At 36.3% G+C, this 21,251-nt stretch overlaps 3 protein-coding genes across 7 annotated transcripts in view; all 3 read left to right on the top strand.

The window, feature by feature from the left end:
- LOC141533470 (dystrobrevin beta) overlaps window positions 1-21,251 on the top strand; it is a 633,463-nt gene that overhangs the window by 445,454 nt on the left and 166,758 nt on the right. The window lies entirely within an intron of this gene.
- Window positions 11,398-12,169, top strand: LOC141533441 (uncharacterized). The gene is made up of 2 exons (XM_074252332.1): window positions 11,398-11,987; window positions 12,063-12,169. The coding sequence occupies exons 1-2, from the start codon at window positions 11,675-11,677 to the stop codon at window positions 12,167-12,169; spliced, it is 420 nt and encodes a 139-aa protein (XP_074108433.1). The 5' UTR covers window positions 11,398-11,674.
- Window positions 12,616-14,572, top strand: LOC141533475 (uncharacterized). 2 transcript variants are annotated; one of them, XM_074252382.1, is made up of 3 exons: window positions 12,616-12,903; window positions 12,973-13,248; window positions 13,366-14,572. In XM_074252382.1, exons 1-3 carry the CDS (start codon window positions 12,654-12,656, stop codon window positions 14,058-14,060), a joined length of 1,221 nt encoding a protein of 406 aa, XP_074108483.1. In that variant the 5' UTR covers window positions 12,616-12,653; the 3' UTR covers window positions 14,061-14,572. The 2 variants fall into 2 exon arrangements, with proteins under 2 accessions (XP_074108483.1, XP_074108482.1); XM_074252381.1 differs by having other exon boundaries at window positions 12,973-14,572.

A 21,251-nucleotide genomic window follows, 5' to 3' on the forward strand; every position in this document is an offset into this window, starting at 1 on the left:
AAATTTAACAGATTAGATCATTGTCTTCGAATAAATCAATTTATTAATAGTCAATAAATCTTTCTATCAGTGTATGTTGATAAATAATAATTTACAAATTTAGCAAAAAATTTTGTCCATCATGCTACGATCATATATACGATTTGCATCACTTGTAGCTGTTACAAACTCTACTTTTTAATTAAATCTGATAGGTAAACGGGTAAAGAATTAGGCTTTCAATTATCAGGTCCCAGGTTCGGTTGCCACGCGTGACAGTTTTTTTTTTCTATGGAAATAATTCTATGTAATGATTTCAGTTCTATATAATCATATATAATTGTATATAATTGTATAGGACTATTTTTCATATATATTTATGTATAAGTATAAATAATCTTTTTTATCTTTGCTTAAAGAATAAAAAGTTCTAAAAAACTGGGGAGTTTTTTTTTGTTGTTAAAGTCAAGAAATTGTTCAATTATGAAATCAATAGAAAAATTAGTAACAACAATCAAGTTAACTCAATTATACTGAAAATAATTTATTATTGAACATTGAAATAGTTAAACTAAGAACGTTACACTCAGATCAGTTAGTAGCACTCGTGACACCACTCGAGACTTTAACGCAGGCGGACTAGGTTTGAATTCCTTCATATTCGAGTTTTTGTTGAATAAATTTCTGTAAACTATTAGTTCATCACCTCAGAATAATAGTAATTCGGGAATAAACAACGAAAATAACTTCTTTTCTCGTGTTGATTTAGCTAAAATTGGATTTTTTGCCTATGCTCCGCTAATGCTTGATTACTATGTTCAGCCGATGCTCAGTCGCCTATATCGGCTTGGTGTTACTATCCAATGCTTGTCCAGCCTTAGCCCAAAGATATTTCACAATAACCAGCCGATACTTGAAGATAGTGGTTTCCAGTCTTAGCCGAGTATCGTGCCGATGTTCATTTCTTGTATAGGTTAGTCTTTCAAAAGTTATAAACAGTTCACATACTTACACACACACACACACACACACACACACACACACACACACACACACACACACACACACACACACACACACACACACACACACACACACACACACACACACACACACACACACACACACACACACACACACACACACACACACACACTCCAGCTCAGATGGAAGAAGATGGACAGCCAATGAAAGTTCCTCCAAAAATTGAAGGACCATTTGCTCCAGTCAATATTCAAACCCACCCAGGAAGGATTGACTCTGCACCGACCGCCACCGGCCAACAGTCGCCAATGGAGAGGCTCGGTAGTAAAATTGAAGAATTAACCGACTTCATAAAAGACAAGAAGAATCTCCATCATGAGATTAGAAAATTGGTTACGTCTATTGGCACGGCATATAGACTGGCTAACAAATTACCAACGACATCAGCGACAACCACCCAACCATTTGAGTGGATGACCACAAAGCCACAGCCAGTGTTGGTCACTCCTGAGAAACTGCCACCGCAAAGAAAGCGCAACAAAAAGAAGCAGCTTTCCACGCCCACCCCATCTTCAGCAAGTGACAATCCAGCAGCAGGTTTTGACGCAAAACCCGCTGCGCCAGCACATCTTTGAAAATAAAATCGGCATTTGTCTTATCTGCGAGCAATATCTAAACATCGAAGGAAAAACATCGTTCGCAGATAAGTCCGGCACAGCAGCGATCTGGATAGCAAACTCGAAACAGGTCACTGTCAACAACAACGGAAGCAAAGCAGGCTTCGTCTGGATTGAGACCCCCTTGACCTTCTTGATGAGTGTCTACCTTTCATCCAACGAGGGGATTAGTGAGTTTCGCCAGAAGTTGGCAAACATGGAGGCCAACATCGGCAAGATTGACGGCGATGTCATCGTAGCGTGTGATTTCAACGCCAAATCGGCTGAATGGGGTACTGACTTCTCTGACACCAGAGGAAACGAAGTAGCAGACTTCGCAGCAAGACTTGACCGCATAGTACTAAACACTGGAATCACTACAACCTTTAGAAGACCGGGGTACAAGGAATCCCTCTTAGACATTTCGCTGGCAACCCCAAGGATAGCCAACATGATCGAAGACTGGACTGTATCCGGAGAACACAGTGGCAGTGATCACCAGTATGTAACATTCAGAGTTGCAATGGCACCTGCTCCCGCTCCACAACGAGTTCTTCAACAGCAGAAGTGGAACGGTAAAAGGCTTTATCTAGAAGCAGTGCGTGCGTCACTTGCACGAAGCTGGTCGACCCTACAGAATAATCCAACTCCGCAGTTTTATCATCCTCATCAGTTATTGTCAGGTTTTAATTGATTGAACCGAAAATTTCAGAGTAACCCCGAAAAAACACTTTTTTCAGTTTTCTTTCGTTCACGATAACTCACGAACAAATCAATCGATTTTGACCGGACTGGCAGCAATCGACGCAGTTTTTGGGATTGATCGGTAGCGCCGTTAAAAAGTTATTCCAAAAAAACCACTTATCAAAAAATTTTTAACTTCCCGCTAAAAATCTCAGATTTTCAAAAATCGGAATCTTATTGTTTTTACCCCGTTTTGCAAAAATCAAGTTTTCATCAGATCTTGACGTTTGAAGGTCACAGGAAGCTTGCCTGACTACCCCCGCGAAGTTGTCACTATGTCTGTATGTATGTGTGTGTGTGTGTTTTTTTTTTCCAAAGAGGTACGAAAAAAGATCATCAAAAGACACTGCTATCGTTAACTCTGTCGCCCATCTTACGGCAGATATCGATAGTCGGCAGTGTGGAGATTTTTACCCACTAAAAAAAAAACATTCCTCTTCCCCTCTCCCCTAGATGGTACGGGGAGGACTGGATTGGAACCGCGTTAGCATTACTTCAATCCAGCCATGCTGCATCTCACGACGCCTACTCCTGGCTACTGGTCTCTTTCTGCGATTTTGTCTTTCGGGAGGTGCTGTGCATAAGCTGCAACAGCAGACCAGTTTTTCTCTTGTTTGATCATATAGGTCACCAGGCTTGAGGGGGAGAGCCTGGTGCCAATGATCTCTTCGGTGCTTCTTCTGTAGTCATTCCACCGAGCACACCCGAAGAATGTGTGTTCGGCGTCGTCGATTTTAACCGGGCAGTATTTGCATGTTGGTGTGTTGTGTAAACCCATCTTGAAGAAATAGGCGTTGTACTGCCCATGTCCTGTCAGTAGTTGGGTCAGGAAAAAATCCGTGTCCCCGTGTTTCCGAGAGACCCAGGCGTTGATGTTTGGGATCAGTCGCGCTGTCCATCTGCCTGTCTCGCCCGACGTCCATCGGTCCTGCCACTCTTGCTGCGTTTCCGTTTTTATCTTCATTTTTGCCTCCTTCATGTTTTCGCCGCCGATTTTAGCATCGTAGAGTTTTGCTCTTTCAAACGCTAATAGGTCGATGAGCGCGGCTTCCGCAATGACCAATACAGCTGCTTCTGAAACTGTGCGGTAGGCGCAGGCAACCCTGAGAGCGCCTCGCCGCTATACTGCTGCTATCTTTCGCCGGTAGGTTTTCTGCTTTAATATGTCTGCCCATATCTCCGCTCCATAAAGCAGTACCGAGTGGACTGCTTCTAGAAGAACTCTTCTCTTTTTTGTTCTTGGTCCCATGGTGTTGGTCATAATTCGTGCTAGGCTAGACACAGTCTTGCTGGCTTTCTTGCATGCACTGTCGAGGTGTTCACGGAAAGATAGTTGAGTGTTGTTCCTCCCAAGTCCACAGCGAATGGTTTTGGGAACCATTTTTGACATGTCAAAACGACCATCTCGGTTTTCTGTTTGGCGAGTTTCAGGTGATGCTTATCGAGCCAAGTCTCGATGGTGTCGATGGTTTCCCGAACTAGCATTTAGGCCTCTTCTACGCTGTCTGCCACTATAGTGGCTGCAACGTCGTCTGCAAAGCCTGTTAGCTCTACTTGCTCTGGCAACGGGATTTCAAGAAGTTCGTCGTAGTCTGCGTTCCATAGATCAGGTCCCATTATTGAGCCTTGCGGCATGCCAGCCGTTATCGCGTATTCTTGTGGGCCTTCAGTAGCTTCAACTATAAGCTTTCTATCATCAAGGTAATTGTCGACTAGTGCCAGATTTTCTGGCTCCACGTCAAACTTGTGCTCCAGGGCGTCTAAAATGTCCCCCCAATTTGCGCTGTTAAATGCGTTTTTGATATCTAGCGTGAGGAGAATGCATACTTTACGAGCTTTAATGCTACCAGTCCATGCTTCTCTCGCTGTCCCTACGACTTTCTGGATCGCGCCGACTGTTGAATGTCCTTTCCGGAAGCTATATTGGTTTGCGGTAAAACCTCCAGCACGATCGATATCGTTCCGTAATCTTCCCTGTATAAGCTTTTCAAGCAATTTCCCAGCAATGTCCAACATGCAGAGTGGTCTGAACGACGAGGGTGTTACAGGGCCACCTTTGCCTTTATCTAGCAGAACCAATCTCTGCCGCTTCCAGACCGCGGGAAACGTGCCAGTTGCCAAGCATGCGTTGTAGGTGTTCAGGAGTATGTCTGGATATTCCAGGGCTACAGTCTTGATCACCGATGCTGATATGCCATCAGGGCCGGGTGCCTTTCCTGACTTGAGGGTCTTCGCTGCATCCTGTATCTCCTCGATTGTGAAAAGTGTTACACTGTTTTTCACATAATGTCTTTTTTCCCTTGGTTGGTGTTTGGGGAACAGCTCCGCTACGATGCTGCTCATTAAAGCAGGTGATTTCGGCGCTTCTGGTGAAGCCTTTCCAAGTCGTTTGGTGACAATTTGGTAGGCTTTACCCCAGATGTCATCATCAAGGTCATTACAGATCTCTTGCCACAATTTCGCTTTGCTCGCTTTGATTGCCCGGTTGAGGTTCTTTTTGGTCTGCTAATACTTGCTTAGAAGTAGATCTTGATTGGGGGAGCGTTTCGCAGCTCTCGTTGCTAGCCGACGTAGTTTGTGGCATTTCTTCCGGAGTTCTGCTATGTCTGCTGACCACCAGTACGCCGGTCTGTGGAAACTCTGATTATTCAGCCGTGGCATAGAGGCGTCACATGCGGCAGTAATTTCCTTCATCGTGTTTAGCACTGCCTTTTCCGTCTCAATGCACGTATCCGGAGTCGGGTTATTCTGCAGAATAGACCAACTTCGTGCAAGTGAAGCTTTCAATACCTCTGGATCAATCCTTTTGGCATTCCACTTCCGCTTAGAGACGTCACATAATGAAACCGGAGCAAATGCCAATCCAACGCTGAATGTCACGAACTGGTGATCACTGCCACTGTATTCTTCGGATACTACCCAGTCTTTGATCATGTTGGCAGTCCTTGGAGTCGCCAATGAGATGTCGAGAATGGATTCTTGTTACCCTGGTCTTCTAAAGGTTGTTGTGCTCCCGGTGTTCAGCACTATGAGGTCGAGTCTAGCCGCGACGTCAGCGACCTCGTTTCCTCTGGTATCGGAGAGAGCAGCGCCCCACTCAGCTGATTTAGCGTTGAAGTCTCCGGCTATGATAACTTCACCGTCGAACTTAGTGACCGCATCTTCTATATTTGACAGTTTCTGTCGGAACACACTAATCCCTTCGTTAGGTGAGAGATAGACGCTCATGAAGTAGGTTGTGGGGGTTTGAATCCAGACAAAACCTGCTCCACTTCCGCTGTTGTTGACAGTAACGTTCTTTGTGTTCACAATCCAAATTGCTGCCGTACCCGTTTTGTCTGCGTACCATGTATTACCTTCAATGTTTAGATATCGCTCGCAGATAAAGCAGACGTCAATTTTGTCTTGAAAAACACGCTGGCGCAGCAGGTTTTGCGCCAAGGCGCTCCTATTCAGGTTGCCTTGTAGTATGCGTGTCATTTCTGACCCCTCGCGGCTTCTGCAAGTGCTTTGCGGAATGCCTTGCATGCTCCAGTGCCAGAAATATGGCATAGACTATTCTGGGTATGTTTGTCCGAAGCACAAAGGAAGCATTTTCGCTTCTCCGTGCAGTTTACGGCCTTGTGGTTCTCTCCGCCACATTTGCAGCAGCACTTGCTTCTGTCTGGTCCCGCCCACTGACGTGTGTGGTGTCCATAACCAAGACATTTAAAACAACGTGTTACTTTTACTACTGGGCGTATACGACAGTTTACCAAACCTATCGGTATGCGGGCCTTGTCAAAGGCCTTAATCGCACTGGGCTCGTCTAGTTCGCAGAAGGCTGCCCGATTACCTCGTAGTGTGGGCTTTGTCAAATTGACCCGTTTGACCTCCAAGCTGTTAGTGAATTCACGTTTGAGTGCTTCACGGACATCGCTCTCGGTAGAGATTTCATCCAGGTCGAGGATCTCGATCGTTGCTGTTGGTGTTAGCGTCTTGACCGTGCCGAAGGTTGCAGTGGCTGATTTTACTGCATCGGTGAAAGCCTTACTGTCCTCGGTCTTTCGAGACATTTCAAGGAGAACGCCTCCATGTTTCGTCTTTTTAATAGACTTTATGTCTACGCCCGTCTCGATAGGGCTTATACCTTAGCCTTGATTTCCTTGAGGAGATCGACGTATGTTCGCCCTTCAACTGGTTGGACAAGCACAGCTTTAGTTCTCGTCCTCTTCCTTCTCGGTTTTTTTGAGCCACCCTTACTTGGCTGGTTTTGGGCTTCAGTAGTTTTTGCCCCTGGCTCCTGTTTTTTTTCCTTCTTTTTCTTTTGCCGTGTCACCTCGATCCAGGCATTATCTCGGGGTGTCTTTTTCTGTGCTGGCTTGTCGATTGCAGAGGAAGGGCTGGGTGTAGACAGCAGCCTCTTCTTTTTGTTCTCTTTTTCTTGCTGTGATTTCTCAGGAGTGACCAAAAACGCTTGTGGTTTGGTGGTCGTCTCTGGAGATATTTGCGTGGTTATCGCCGACATCGATGCTGGTTTGTTGGCCAACTTATATGCCGTGGCAATGGACGCTACTAATTTTCTGAGTTCATGATGGAGATTTCTCTTGTCCGTTATGAACTCTGTCAACTCTTCGATCTCGCTGCGGAGCCGTTCCATTGGCGATTGTTTGCCGGTGATAGTCGGTAGAGAGTTGATCCTCCCTCGATACGTGTTAATGTTGACGGGAGCAACAGGTCTTCTACTTCTTGGAGGAACGCCTGTTTGCTGTGCGTCTACTTCCATCTGAGCTGTTTCGGTACTCCCTGTAGCATTGCTAGCATTGCTAGACGGCAGAGCCGTGGGATCCACTCTGCTGTTCAAACGGTCGCTTGATAACGACGAGTTCAGGCCCGCTTGTACGCCTTCCCTCGCCGGTACTGAGGTATTTCCCCTCTGCACCGTAGACGATGTTTGAATGTTCTCTGACATTTCATATCATCTTTTTGCTAGGTTTTGGTCCACCCCGAGTATTTTATTTCCTCGGTACCCGACGTATCTGGCGCGCAGGTATGACGAGTATTCCCCTATCCGCCACCTGGGGAGGCGCCCGATGCGGGACCCAGCAAGCCCGACACGGTGTGTGTGTGTGTCTGTGTGTGTGACTCGCTTATAACTTTTGAACGACTGAACCAATCGGAATGAACTAAACGGCGTTCTTAAGAGTTCCCTTAAACTTAAATTTCTGAAAATTTGAACCGATTCGGACCGATAGATTTTAAGAAATCTTGAAAAATCTCAAAAAAAAATAATTATTGAAAGTGGTTTTTTTGGAATATCTTTCAAATGGCTACATCGATCAACTTTAAAAACTAATCCGCCCTGAAGCTTGAAAAACCACGTCGATCCTCGTCAATCCGGTTGGAATCGGTTCATTCGTTCGAGAGATATCGAGAACGAAAGAAAATCTAACAAAGTGTTTTTTTTTACATAACTTCGTCATTTCTTCTCGGATCGTTTTTGATGATATAGAATAATTTTTAGAACTTAAAACATCGCGTCGATCGCCGCCAAAAACGAAGAAATCAGTTGATTGCTTCGAGAGATATTCTCGATAAAATATTCGGAAACAAGTGTTTTTTTAACATAACTCCGACATTTTTTGGAATAACTTTTAAATGGCTGCAGTGATCGATTTAAAAAAACTAATCAGATATTAGCATGAAAAAATTACGTCGATCGCCGTCAAGCCGGTCGAAATTGGTCAATTCGTTCAAGAAATATCATGAACAAAAAAAACCAAAAAAAGGGTTTTTTTGGAATTACTCCAAAGTTCCTAGTTTTATCAACTCAAAGCTGAAGATTCATCATAAAACTAAAAAAATTGCGTCAAATTCTGCCAACTGCGTGAAAATCGGTTGATTTATTGAAAAGTTAGTGCGGTTTGAAAATTTAAATAATATTGTTATATGATACTTTTATCAGACTTTTAAGCTCGAAGAGCTCAAAATAACATATAAATTGTATTTTTGAGCACGGAGAGCTTAAAAACATCATTAGTGCAGTTTTATGCACCTAGGCATGGAATTAGCGGGAAGTTGTACGTATGGCCTTTAGGGTCTACCGTATTCCTAACTTTTTTTTGTATTTTTTTTTTACAATTTCTCAAAATCTATTGGTCCGAATCGGTTCGAATTTCCAGGAGGTCTAAGTTTTGTCAAACCCTTTCGAATGGCACCAATCGCGATAAAATCGGTCAAGCCTTTCAAAAGTTATAAAAGGGTTACACACACACGCACACACACACATGCGGACATCATCGGGAGAATAGTCAGGAAAGCTTCCTAAGACCTTAAAACGTCAAGATCTGATGAGAACTCGATTTTTGAAAAACGAGGTGAAGCCAATAACTTCTCGATTTTTGAAAATTTTCTATTTTCTTAGCGGGAAGTTAAAAAAGTTTTTTTCGATGGGTAGAAAATAAAAGTATCAAATATACCCAAAATATGGTTCTAATTACTGAAACGAAAGGTCTCTGCCCAACATTTGCTTTAATTGAATTGATCATCAGTCTCGATAATCGTAATGAATTAGTTTTGGTATGCAGAAGTATTGACGTATTAGGGTTCAATGAACATGTATGGGCATACGAAGTAAAAACCGATGAGAAAATTATATTTCCTGCTCGACGGGCAGAAAGCGTCAACTTTCGGCCCGCTGCGCTAAACGAAGTTGCCACTTTCTGCCTTCGTCGGGCAAAAAAATAGCATACACTCCTCGGAAAGTAAAGTAAGAAATGTCTCAGATCACATGTTTGATTACATGTGATCTGAGACATTTCTTACTTTACTTCCCTCGGTGTCTAATATACTATTGTCAATGTTGAAGACTTACTTGACCCATTCTCTCTCTTCATTTGTACCTCAGTTAATAATGAAAATGTCATTGTTCTAAAATATCATGTTTGTTAACTTTTAAAAAATATGTATCGTGCTATAATTAATTGTTAGATATGTTTTTATGTATGTTTATATATTTATTATTATTAAACTTAAAATAAATGTTATGTAAAACAAAAATTAGTAAATTTATAAAAAAGTAACTCAGAAAAATTTGTTCACCATTACTCTGTAGATTTTAATTCACACAGAAAGAAATATTTCTTGACGGGAGAACAAAATTCTTGGCTTAAGAAAATTTTCGGGCGCCTGAAGGAAGACCGAAGTTGTGTTGGCCAAAGTAAAAATTTTTCTTGAAATTCTACTCTTGGTGAAAGTAATTTTTTCGTCATTCGAATTATCATAAATAATTGATATTATAAATTTTTATATTTCATCAAGAATTTTAGATACTTTAGGGAAGCAGCGCCACCTACTTCAGCTGAGAAAAAAATTTTCTCACCTTGAGAAAATTTTTCTCTTTAACATTTGATACCTATTTTATATTATTTTAGCGTGTAATTATACATATTAAATGAAAAAAATTATTCACTATTATTTGATGTTCCCATTTGACATGTTAATCAATAAAAACATCAATGAAAATTTATTTCTCTCGAGATATTTAATTCATTGGTGTGAGAGAGAAATTTTCTCAAGACAAGACAATTGACTTCTATCAAGAACTAAATTTTTTGGATCATGAGGCTGAATTTTCTCAAAACAAGTAGATTTTCTTGAATAAATTTTCTTAGATAAAGATACGTATTTCTTAAAGCAAGAGAATTAATTTTATCGGAATAAGTGAAATTTCTTGTTAAAAAAAATTGTTTTTTGCTCAAGAAAATAATTAGCAAGAAAAATATTTTCTTGTCTCAAATCTGAAGCTTTTTTTCTGTGCATGTTTCATAAATAAATAAATAAATGAAAAATCTCGGGAACTTGGACAATAATAATGAGATGATAAATTTTTTTAAATATGCATATTAAATGCCATACTGCATATTTAAAATTCGGGGGATAGATCTATCCGGGGGATAGATCGAAGTGTCGATCACCGCTCAAGTATTAGGGCTTGTGACCGTTTTCCCCTCCTCGTCCCGTCTTGTGCCGTCACGGGACTACCTATTATTTTAGCTAGTGTCGGTAACGGAAATTTCGGGTGGTAGTTCGCCAGGCTGAAAAAGTCAGGACATTTTGTAGTATCTCAATATACATATATTAAGGTGCACCAAAATGTAATTTCTGTGAAGAACCTTTTAAAATTGAAACTTTGAATTTCGCTCTTTGCAGCAGCTGTGTTTAGGCATTTCCTGGAATATTTCGTGGTAAGAGGATTTATTTGATTTTCACAGAATTTTTAACAGGAGATTCAATTTGGCACTGCCGGCCAAATTTTGAATTTTCAGCGGAAATGCCCAAACTAAGCTCCTGTTAAAAAATTCTACGAAAATCAAATTTATCGTCTCACCTCAAAATATCTCAGGAAATGCCCAAACACATCCCCTGTTAAAAGCGGAACTCAAAATTCCAATTTTAAAAGGTTCTTCACGGAAGTTACATTTTGGCACATATATATGGGGTATTCCATGCCAAATCGACCACTTTTGACCCCGACCCTTTTCGATTTGGCCGAAAGTTTTCCATCCTTTTCTACCCTATAAAAAACGGTTCTCAGAATTTTTTTGAATTTTTTTACCTAACTCCAAAAAAGTTATGAATTTTTCAAAAAAATGGCTTTTTTATTTTCAAATAGCCATAACTTTTTCAAAACAAAACATTTAGGTACCTTTTTTTTTTTTTTAAATTTTTGTTTTTAGATGTACTTTCCGATAAAAAATATTAAAAAATTTTTGTAAGTCAATACATATGGAATTTTTCAGTTTTTGACAAAAATCAATGATTTTTCGAAGTTCGACATTTTTTTTTTTAATTTTTTTCTAAAATAAACTTTAATCAATTCCACAGTTATCCCTGTAGAACCCAGATTGGGCCGATTTCTCTTTCTATTTTTTTATTCAATTGAAAAAATATTGTTAAATTTTCAAAAATGGAAAAAAATTTTTTTCATAAATTTTATTTATATAATGAGATAAATACAATTCAACGATTTCACGGCATTATATTTACAATTTAGAGGCTTCATCGATGACTGTATTTAGTAAGATTCAAATTTTAATATATCAATTAGATCGATAAACTAGGGATAACAATTATCGACTTACCTATAGCCAGTAAACTAGATGCTATAAGCTAGTATGTTTTGATTAAAAGTGTGGCTTTTTCATTTTGAGATCTAAAACATAACCTATAAATCTTTTGTGCAATCTAGTGTTTTATAAAAGATTGTCATTACATTTGTTGTATAAATAAATAATTTCTCTAGTTTATAAGCGCTTTTTTAATTTGTCTTTATGGCGTCAAAAAAGGTATTTGATCGGTGTTGTAATCCTTTTGAGTTGGAATCTCATTTTAAAAAAATTGGTTTACGTCCGGCGACTGATATTATGAAAGTAACGTTAGGATTAGATGATAATTATTTATTATGCAGTTCATGTCGAAAAAAAGCTTCAGAGTTAGTGAAACAACAAACAAATGCTCGTAATGATCCTAGTGCTGATGTAAGTGACCGTGAAGACAACTATAGTGACAATAATGACAACAATGATCAGGCTGATAATGATAGTAATACAACTGCCATGGATCTCCCATTATCCTTATCATTCCGTAAGTTTTTTTAATTATTTATACGTTACTTGAATACATTTCTAGTAGCTATATGTTTCACTATTATTTTTTAAGGTTCCATGTCATTTGATAGCGAACCCAAAGCATCACAATCAAGCTCAGGATCCCAAGTTAGCGCTGCAACTCAATTACCCGTAATAAACCATGCATTAGAATTGTGAAATCAATCACCGATTCCATCGAAGAAATTGAATGATAATCAATTTTTGAACAATAAAATAAATCGGGTATCCGACAGCTTGAAAAAAGTTTTGCTTTCTTCTTCAGATGAAGAATCGATTGATGACGATGGTGAAAATTTTCGCTCTCTAATTAAAATGTTGTATGATAAATTCAACGATAAAGAAACTGATAAGTTTTTGAAAATACAAATTTTAACATTATTACCTGTAAAATGGAGTGAGAGACGTATTTGTGAAACTATGAATACATCAAGACATTTGTCAAGAGTAGCAAAAATTTGGTTGAAGAAACGGGTTTACTTTCTACACCTGAATCGAAATTAGGTATGGGTAGCGTAAAATCGATGTTTTAAATACACTTGAAAACTAAATTACTCAACATTTTTGTATAGGAAGGACAATTACTGATCAGGTAAAATTAAAAGTTGAAAATTTTTACAACGATGATGAATATAGTGCTCAAATGCCCGGTATGAAAGACTTTGTATCAATTCGAAGTGATGATGGTAATCGGATACACGTCCAAAAAAGACTTATCCTGTCTAACTTAAAAGAATTATACCAATGTTTCTGTGAAATAAATCCTACTGAGAGAATTGGATTTTCAAAATTCGTTTCTTTGCGACCAAAACATTGTGTGTTAGCAGGGGCAAGTGGAACACACACCATCTGCGTGTGTACGATTCATCAAAACGTGAAGTTAATGATGCTTGGTAATTATTAAATTAATTAATAATTATAAATGCGTGAATTTTAAGTTTACTAAATTACTGTTATTTTAGGTGCAAATATTTATTCTTTGACAAGGAACACAGAAAAGCCCATTAAACACTACAGCGATTACTTGAGCATGATTATATGTGAAAATCCATCTTTTCAGTGTTATTTAGGTGGATTTAAAAACTGTCCTGGGGTCGATGAGTTGAGTAAAATTTTACTAAAATGTTTTGAGGACCGGGAAATCGAGAATATTACATATAAATATTGGATATCAAAACCGAGAAGTAGTTTAGAAACTATTATTAAGCCTACAGAAGAATTTGTGGAAAAATTTTGTAGTGAGTTAGAAATTCTTCTAGCTCATTCGTTCATTGCTAAGGAGCAAGCCCAATTCTTGAAGACATTGAAAGAAACATTGAAACCAAACGAATACGTTATTATTTGTGATTTTGCAGAAAATTATGCCTTCGTAGTACAAAATGCGGCAGCTGGTTTTCACTGGAATAATAATCAGGCAACAGTTTTTCCAGTCGTTATTTATTATATAGTAAATAACAAACTTGAACACAAAAGTTTAGTAATTATCTCAGATTCTAACAAACATGATGCCGTTGCTGTTCATGTTTTCATCGAAATAATAACTGATTACGTGAAAAGTCTTCCTGAACGTTGTAACAAGATTTATTATTTTTCTGATGGAGCTCCTCAACAATTTAAAAACTTTAAAAACTTTGTAAATTTATATTACCACGAAGATGATTTTGATATTCCTGCTGAATGGCATTTTTTTGCGACTGCCCATGGGAAAGGTCCGTGTGATGGAATCCGTGGTATTCTCAAACGACTTGCAGCGAGAGCAAGTCTCCAACTCGCGGTAGACAAACAAATAACGACACCAGAAGAACTTTTTGAATGGGCTTCTGCACCGGATAACTTGCCGAATATTATAGTGAAGTTTTCCCCAGAAGAAGATTATGACACAGCAGTAAATGATTTAAATGATCGATTTTTGAAAACGAAACCGATTACAGGAACTCAACAACTACATTGTATAATTCCGGACAAAAATGGTTGTTTACTAGTTAAAAACTTTTCGAATTCGAATGAACACAGAATTTGTAAAATATTTAAACGACAGAGAGAAAAGTAATTAATTTTAGCTGCATCAATTATTGATCTTACTAATTACAGTCATCGATGAAGCCTCTAAATTGTGAATGTAATGCCGTAAAATCGTTGAATTGTATTTATCTCATTATATAAATAAAATTTATGAAAAAAAATTTTTTTTCCATTTTTGAAAATTTAACAATATTTTTTCAATTGAATAAAAAAAATAGAAAGAGAAATCGGCCCAATCTGGGTTCTACAGGGATAACTGTGGAATTGATTAAAGTTTATTTTAGAAAAAAAAAATTAAAAAAAAAAATGTCGAACTTCGAAAAATCATTGATTTTTGTCAAAAAACTGAAAAATTCCATATGTATTGACTTACAAAAATTTTTTAATATTTTTATCGGAAAGTACATCTAAAAACAAAAATTTAAAAAAAAAAAAGGTACCTAAATGTTTAGTTTTGAAAAAGTTATGGCTATTTGAAAATAAAAAAGCCATTTTTTTGAAAAATTCATAACTTTTTTGGAGTTAGGTAAAAAAATTCAAAAAAATTCTGAGAACCGTTTTTTATAGGGTAGAAAAGGATAGAAAACTTTCGGCCAAATCGAAAAGGGTCGCGGTCAAAAGTGGTCGATTTGGCATGGAATACCCCATATATATATATATATATATATATTATGACTGAATTGTTGAAGTCGATCCAGGTGTTCGATCGTTACAGTTTTCCCCGCTTTCAGACCTTGACGTTAGACGCCAATTTATAATCCGAATTTTCAACTTGTAAATTATAAAGAACTTAACATTAATTATTTATTTTACCGGATCTGGGTGTTGAAAAGAAATTTATAAGTCACTCAGTAATTAGTGTCTCTCGTTTATTATATAAAAATTCACAGCTTAAAATTAGTGAACACTTTGACTTAATAACTAGAGTAAATTTAACTTCATAATTTATTTAATTATTTAATTAATTACTATTAGAATTAACATTAAATAAAGCATGTGAAATACTGTAAGTCGAATGATACAAAAGGTTATCAATTGTTGGCACCATACACAACTATTATTTAATTTAATGATCAGAGCGTGAAGTTAATCAATTAAATTGACATTTGATTATTAGCTATATTAATTTGTTTCGTTAGTTGGTGAGTTAATTTTATCACAATCAAAATTATTAATGACGCGACAATAATCGTTACGAGCGATGATGCGAGAGATGATCACGGAGACGAGTATATACGATAACTAACTGACTCAGCATTCACAAGAGCACAAAAGGAAAAACTAGCGATTATAAGATTAAGTGCATACCTGGTGATTGGTGACATCACTTCATCCAGGTATGACACAGACTTGAAAAAATGACAAATTTTATATTGATGAGTCATACATAATTTAATTATTAATCCAGAATATTATTTAATCTCTTGCGAATGCTGATTCTACGAAGTTTTTTCGTAGAATCATTAGAGTGATTCGAGTAGAGAGTGGATTCATGATTGCAATGATTTCATTCGCAACACCAAAAATTTATGCTCCACAAAATCCTTATTTATTCAACCAAAAAACTTTATCTTAAATAACCAACTAGATCATAACTCACGACAAAATTATCGGAACGGTACAGCTAATAATAGGTAACGCTATAGTCATGTTGCAGACTTCAACTCTTATAAAATTAAACAAATAAATAAATAAATCTTAACATAATAATCTTACATCAATAAATGAATCTAAACAACTTGAACAATATTCTCAAATAAACTGTCAATATTCTGTCAACGTACTCTAAATTATTTACAACATAAAAATATACTGTAGAATCGGCTATTTGATATCTAATGATCAAGAACTCAATTATTAACGCTCAAATTACAATAAATAAATCGACCTCATACCTTATAGAAACAATGTCGATGCTGAGTAACTATTATTTTATTTTTAACAATTTTATAACTCTGTATTTTCATCTCGAGCCAAAAATAAAACACAAAAGACTGAAACCTTAACCTGGAACTGAAACAGTACACACGTCCGATCACCTGAAGTGACCAGCGGCAACTCTCAAACACGACTATTCTCTACGAAATCCAAAAGTCGACTGTGAAACGTGACTCACTCACAAATTAAAATCTCTATAATCAAATAATTCCTAAATATTTTAATCTTTAATCAAACAATTGAGGTTCTGAGTGTAGATTTTCCTTTGGTGGATGCTGTCCAGGAACTGACTACGGCTGGAATCGTAACTCAAAAATTCAAAACGTAAGCGTAACATTAAACAAAAATGGATAATTTTTATTCGCTAGAAATTATCAAAACTAGCTAAAACGTAACCGAAAACTTAAACTGATCCCATATGCTTTCGTCATGTCCCTCTATGTCAAAGCGCTGGCATCTCAACCGGACTTAGGCATTGCACCTGGAAGTCTCAAAGGGTTAGACTGGTGTCTAACGTCAAACTATGGAGGGTAGAGGTAAGGAGAATCATCTGTGTATGAAAAAGTGTCCGTCGAACTGTATTAAATTAGGGTGGCGCCACTTTAGCATCAGGGTAAATTTTAAAGGGAGCGCCAAATATTATTGGAGTAGATTTGAGAAATGAACAAGGAAAGAAAAACTTCCGCTAAGTTACCGCGCGCCTTTCAAAATCCGTATAAAGTAGGAAACAACATATGATTTTTTGCGTATCATTTAACTATTACTTGTGAATATTAAAAAATAAATAAAAATTTTAATAAGAAGAAAGAATTATGTTATACAAAGTAAATAAGTAAAGAAATATAATGAAATAAACAAATATTAGTCAAGAGCAAAACGAAAATAAAAAAATTTTCCTCATAAACATTCAATTTCTGCATTTAAAAATTTTTTAGAATAAAACATAGAAACCTTCAATCAATTCACGTATTAAAACATTGTTATTCGCTAAAAAAAAAAATAATTTATTTAAAAATACATAATATAATATAAAAGGCATAATGATGTATATATATAGTTGTCTATAATAAATTAAATGTTAAAAATTATAAAAAAAAATCACTAGTATTGAGTTTATGACAATAATTTGGCATTTTTTCTATTCATTTTAGTTTTAATTTTTGCTGCTTCGTAACGCTTATTCTCTGACTTAGCCAAAAAATGGGCGCGAATAACAATATAAATATCTATAACCTTTGCCGTTAAACTATTTTCATGTTGAAAGCACCCAATTTTTAAAACGATTTCTTTTTCGAGTTCCATAGTTATTTCGCTAATTGTTTCAATATTAGTCAAGTTTTTACTGACAGCTCTTAACACACACCTTTCTAATTGCTTCGTCAAATCAAATAATTGATTACTTGCAAAACGTAGCCCGCCATATAAGTCCATTTTATTGATAACGTCATTCCGCTGTAATTGTTTACCAACTTCGGCATGCATCTCTATAGCTTCTAAACAAATTTCACATTTTATCATTTTTCTCAATTTGCGAACTATATAACCAGCTATGTACGACTGGACCGCATCACTAGTTACGGCTTCATTATAATCGTGGTCCGCGTCGATTGAGGAGCTTTCATCTAATGGTCGAGAACTTTCCATAATTTTGTCAATGCTTTTAAGCCATGAATCCTTGCCTTGTTTTTCAGATGATTTTAAGACATACTTAGCATCTATTAGACTCCGTAAAAGATCTTTTCCTGAAACATTGCACCCTCTTGGTGGACATATCAGGGAGAAGCAAGATGCTAAGCGATATACTTGAGCAAACATTTCAGGGTCGGGATGATCGTTACCTCCACATGAATGTCTCATCACCAAAAAAAATCTCTGAAATTTAAAATAAATAAATATTCATTAGAAAACAGAAGGAATTATACTTAAAATTGTAATATTATGATCATAAGTATAATAACCTCCAAAGGGTCTTGCGATAAAGTAGTAGTCATTAAATATTTAAAATCACATTCGATTTTAAGCATTTCTAAAATTTCAAGAGTTGTCCGTAAGGTTACATTTAATCCGAGTAAAGTACTTCTCGAAACAGGTATTTTCTTCTCAATATTTTCCCAATCTTCAAGGAATTGTAAGAATTTTAAAATCGCCTGAAAGATGTTCATATAAAATCAGTATTAAAATATCAAAACGATGAAATTGATCTGCTACAAACCAATAAAAACATTATAGAGCAACATCAACATTAGGCTAATGTACAATTTTTTTACTTTATGCATACATCTGTCATCAAGATTCTATACACCGTCAATTAAAGCAAAGAACAAAAAAATTATCACACAAAATAAGCCACAAACTTAAGCAATATAAAAAAAAAATTACCGAAATAATTCTAACGTATGCTCAATACATCAAAATATTGATAAAATAAACTTTTCTAAGCTACTTTTAATATAACACATAAACGTTCGGCATGGAGTACCTGACAATTTAGGCGTGGTACCTATTGCCATGATCGTCGAGCCAAAGCTTACTCGTAGAGTGATTTTCTTCCAATGAAACCTACAATCTTTCAACTTCTGATTATTTTTTGTTTTTATAACCAATCTTACCTGTTTTTGACGGCAATCATCTTCAAAATGCAAAGCATCTCTCGGTATGCGTGATGACATCGCTTGGATCAAGTTAAAAACTAGATCAATAAATTTTTGCGTCGGAGTAGAATCTTTTAATTTGTCGCAGATTGATTGATAGTGAGCCATGGCAACTGATACTTCATGACCGAATACCTACAAGCATCGAAATTAATATATTATAATAAAATTAACGGAATTAAAACTATAAAACCTATAGTACTGTCAATTTTCTTTTTAATTAATAGATGTGAATATAGAAATATTATACAAACTTGTGTAGCAAGAGGAACATTCATTGCTTGGAATCCCTTTGGTTTTAAATGCGCAGGTGTTAATTTGTAAGCGATTTTCAAATTCGGCTGACGATAATTTTCTTCTTCTAACAGTGCTTCCTAATGCCGTTTCTTTACTGTCCCAAAAGGAGTCTGAAAAATTTATAATCTTGATAACAACAATAACATAGCAAAATTTCTTAATATACAGAAATGTACTATATTCTACCTTAAACTCATGCAGTTTGTCATCTAAGGTCGAAGTTCGGAAGCATTTGAGTAAATGATTGAAATCCGATATCATCCATAGTCGCCGTGAGCTGCTGTATGGATGTTCACAGCTGATATTTTTTTCGTCTACACCGAATATTTTCCAAACACCTCTATGCCAAGATGCACCATCCATAACAACAACATCAACATTGATCCCGCTATTTTCCATCAATATAATACATTCGACGATGAGTTTATATAGCGGTTCGCTTTTGCAAGCGTTCTTTGATAGAAAACAACCCAATGATTGCACCCATCTACCTTTAAATGGTACAAATTTGAATACCAAAGCATGGTCAGCCGATTTATTTTTTAAATCCTCTGGGGTGTGCTTTCCGAGGTCAACAAAACCAGAAAATTTCATTGATTGTTGATTAAAAAAAACACCTTCGCTCAATTTCATCTCGTCAACCAAAATAACTCCTCGTTTTTCTCCTTTCCCCATTGTTTTAGATCTTTCTTTTAAGGCAAAGAAAGTAGCAGGTTGGAAGCCGTAAGCAGAACAGCTAATTTTCCGAATAAATTTATTTAGTGTATTAATAGAGGGAAGAGATAAAATATTTCTGTAACGTAAGAATTGATACGTGTTTTTGCTTTTTAAGCGAATCAATATACACTCGTATATCCACTCTAAGGTAAATCGTCGACCTTTAGCATTCTTTTTTTTCGCAGCTTCAAAGCACGAATTTACGGCACTTTGGAATTCTGTCGGCAACTTCAGGATTGCTGCTTGTACTATTGCATTTGACTTCTTAGCACACTCTGACTTTGTTATAAATATTCTTTGTTTTAGTCGAATTTTCTGTAAGTCAACAATAAAGTTGTTAAAAATTTTAGACGTCGGAAATTTGAACAAAATCGGAAAAAAAAAAATAAAATTATATCCGAATTTTTATATCATATACAAATCTTACATTTTACTAATTAATATATGTAAGTAAATTAACAGAATTTTATTATCATTTTATTAATAATATATTTAAAAATTTGGAAATTTCTGTAGTACTTTATTATGTTGTAGCATAAATGACGGAAGTTTTATAATTTAATGTACAATTTTTATTTAACAAAAATCAAATGAATTATTGAATATTATGTACAAATTTCGTGCACATTGGGTATAAAAACTATTTCATTGCAAAAATATATGTACAATTTGTATGTATAAATCACCCTAGATGGAACTAAAAACATTAGGAAGTATATAAAATTATTTTATCTTTAGTCTTATTGAATACTGTCCAAAAACTTTCAAATTGCCAGGTAAAAGTGGAATATTTAACGATTAACATGATCATACTCTAGTATGGTATACAGGGTGATTCAAAATGACCTTCACAGCGATAAACTGTAGATAGAGGAGACGATTCTAAGTATAAAGTTCCTTAGTCGCTTTTCGATATTCTTAATAGTTTTTGAGTTATTCAAAATGTAAATTGACCAATCACAGACCAGCTTTAGGAATTAAAAAAAATAAAAAAGAATAATAAATAAGTTTAGCAACACTGCCACAGCAGACTTCAAGTGAAACAATATTTATTTAATTTGAAAAGTTCGATTTCTCACAGAAAAAAAACAAAACATGCAATTACAATCTAGAACGTATTTGTTTATTTTTTTTATCTTTTTCTTTTCACAGAAAACATTATCGACTTAAGATGATGCAATTATTAAAAATATAATTTCCGGAGAATTGACAAAATAAATTATGTATTTTTAAATATATAAACTTCAATCAAGAATGAAAAAAAATTTTTATACTAATAAAATTGTCTTACTGAAAAAATAGCAATTTCAAACAGACAAAAATATAGATATAGACAATACATAAAATAATTATTGAAAAATCTCTGGTTTGCTTGCTCGGTCTTGCTCAGGACTTCGCTAAGCGCTTGATGTACGTCATAGCATATTTGCGAGACACTCAGCGACACGGCCAGCGAGATGTACGGCGAGACGTCCAGCGAGATGTCCGGCGAGACGTCCAGCGAGATGTCCGGCGAGACGGTTAGCGAGACACTTAGCGAGATGTCCAGCGAGACACTCAGCGAGATGTCCGGCGAGACGGTCAACGAAACACCTAGCGAGACGGCCAGCAAGTCA

Source organism: Cotesia typhae, unplaced genomic scaffold (genome assembly GCF_013202065.1).
Source record: "Cotesia typhae breed Kobodo isofemale line unplaced genomic scaffold, CoteBio_Ctyphae contig_9, whole genome shotgun sequence".
In the NCBI taxonomy this organism is placed as follows: domain Eukaryota; kingdom Metazoa; phylum Arthropoda; class Insecta; order Hymenoptera; family Braconidae; genus Cotesia; species Cotesia typhae.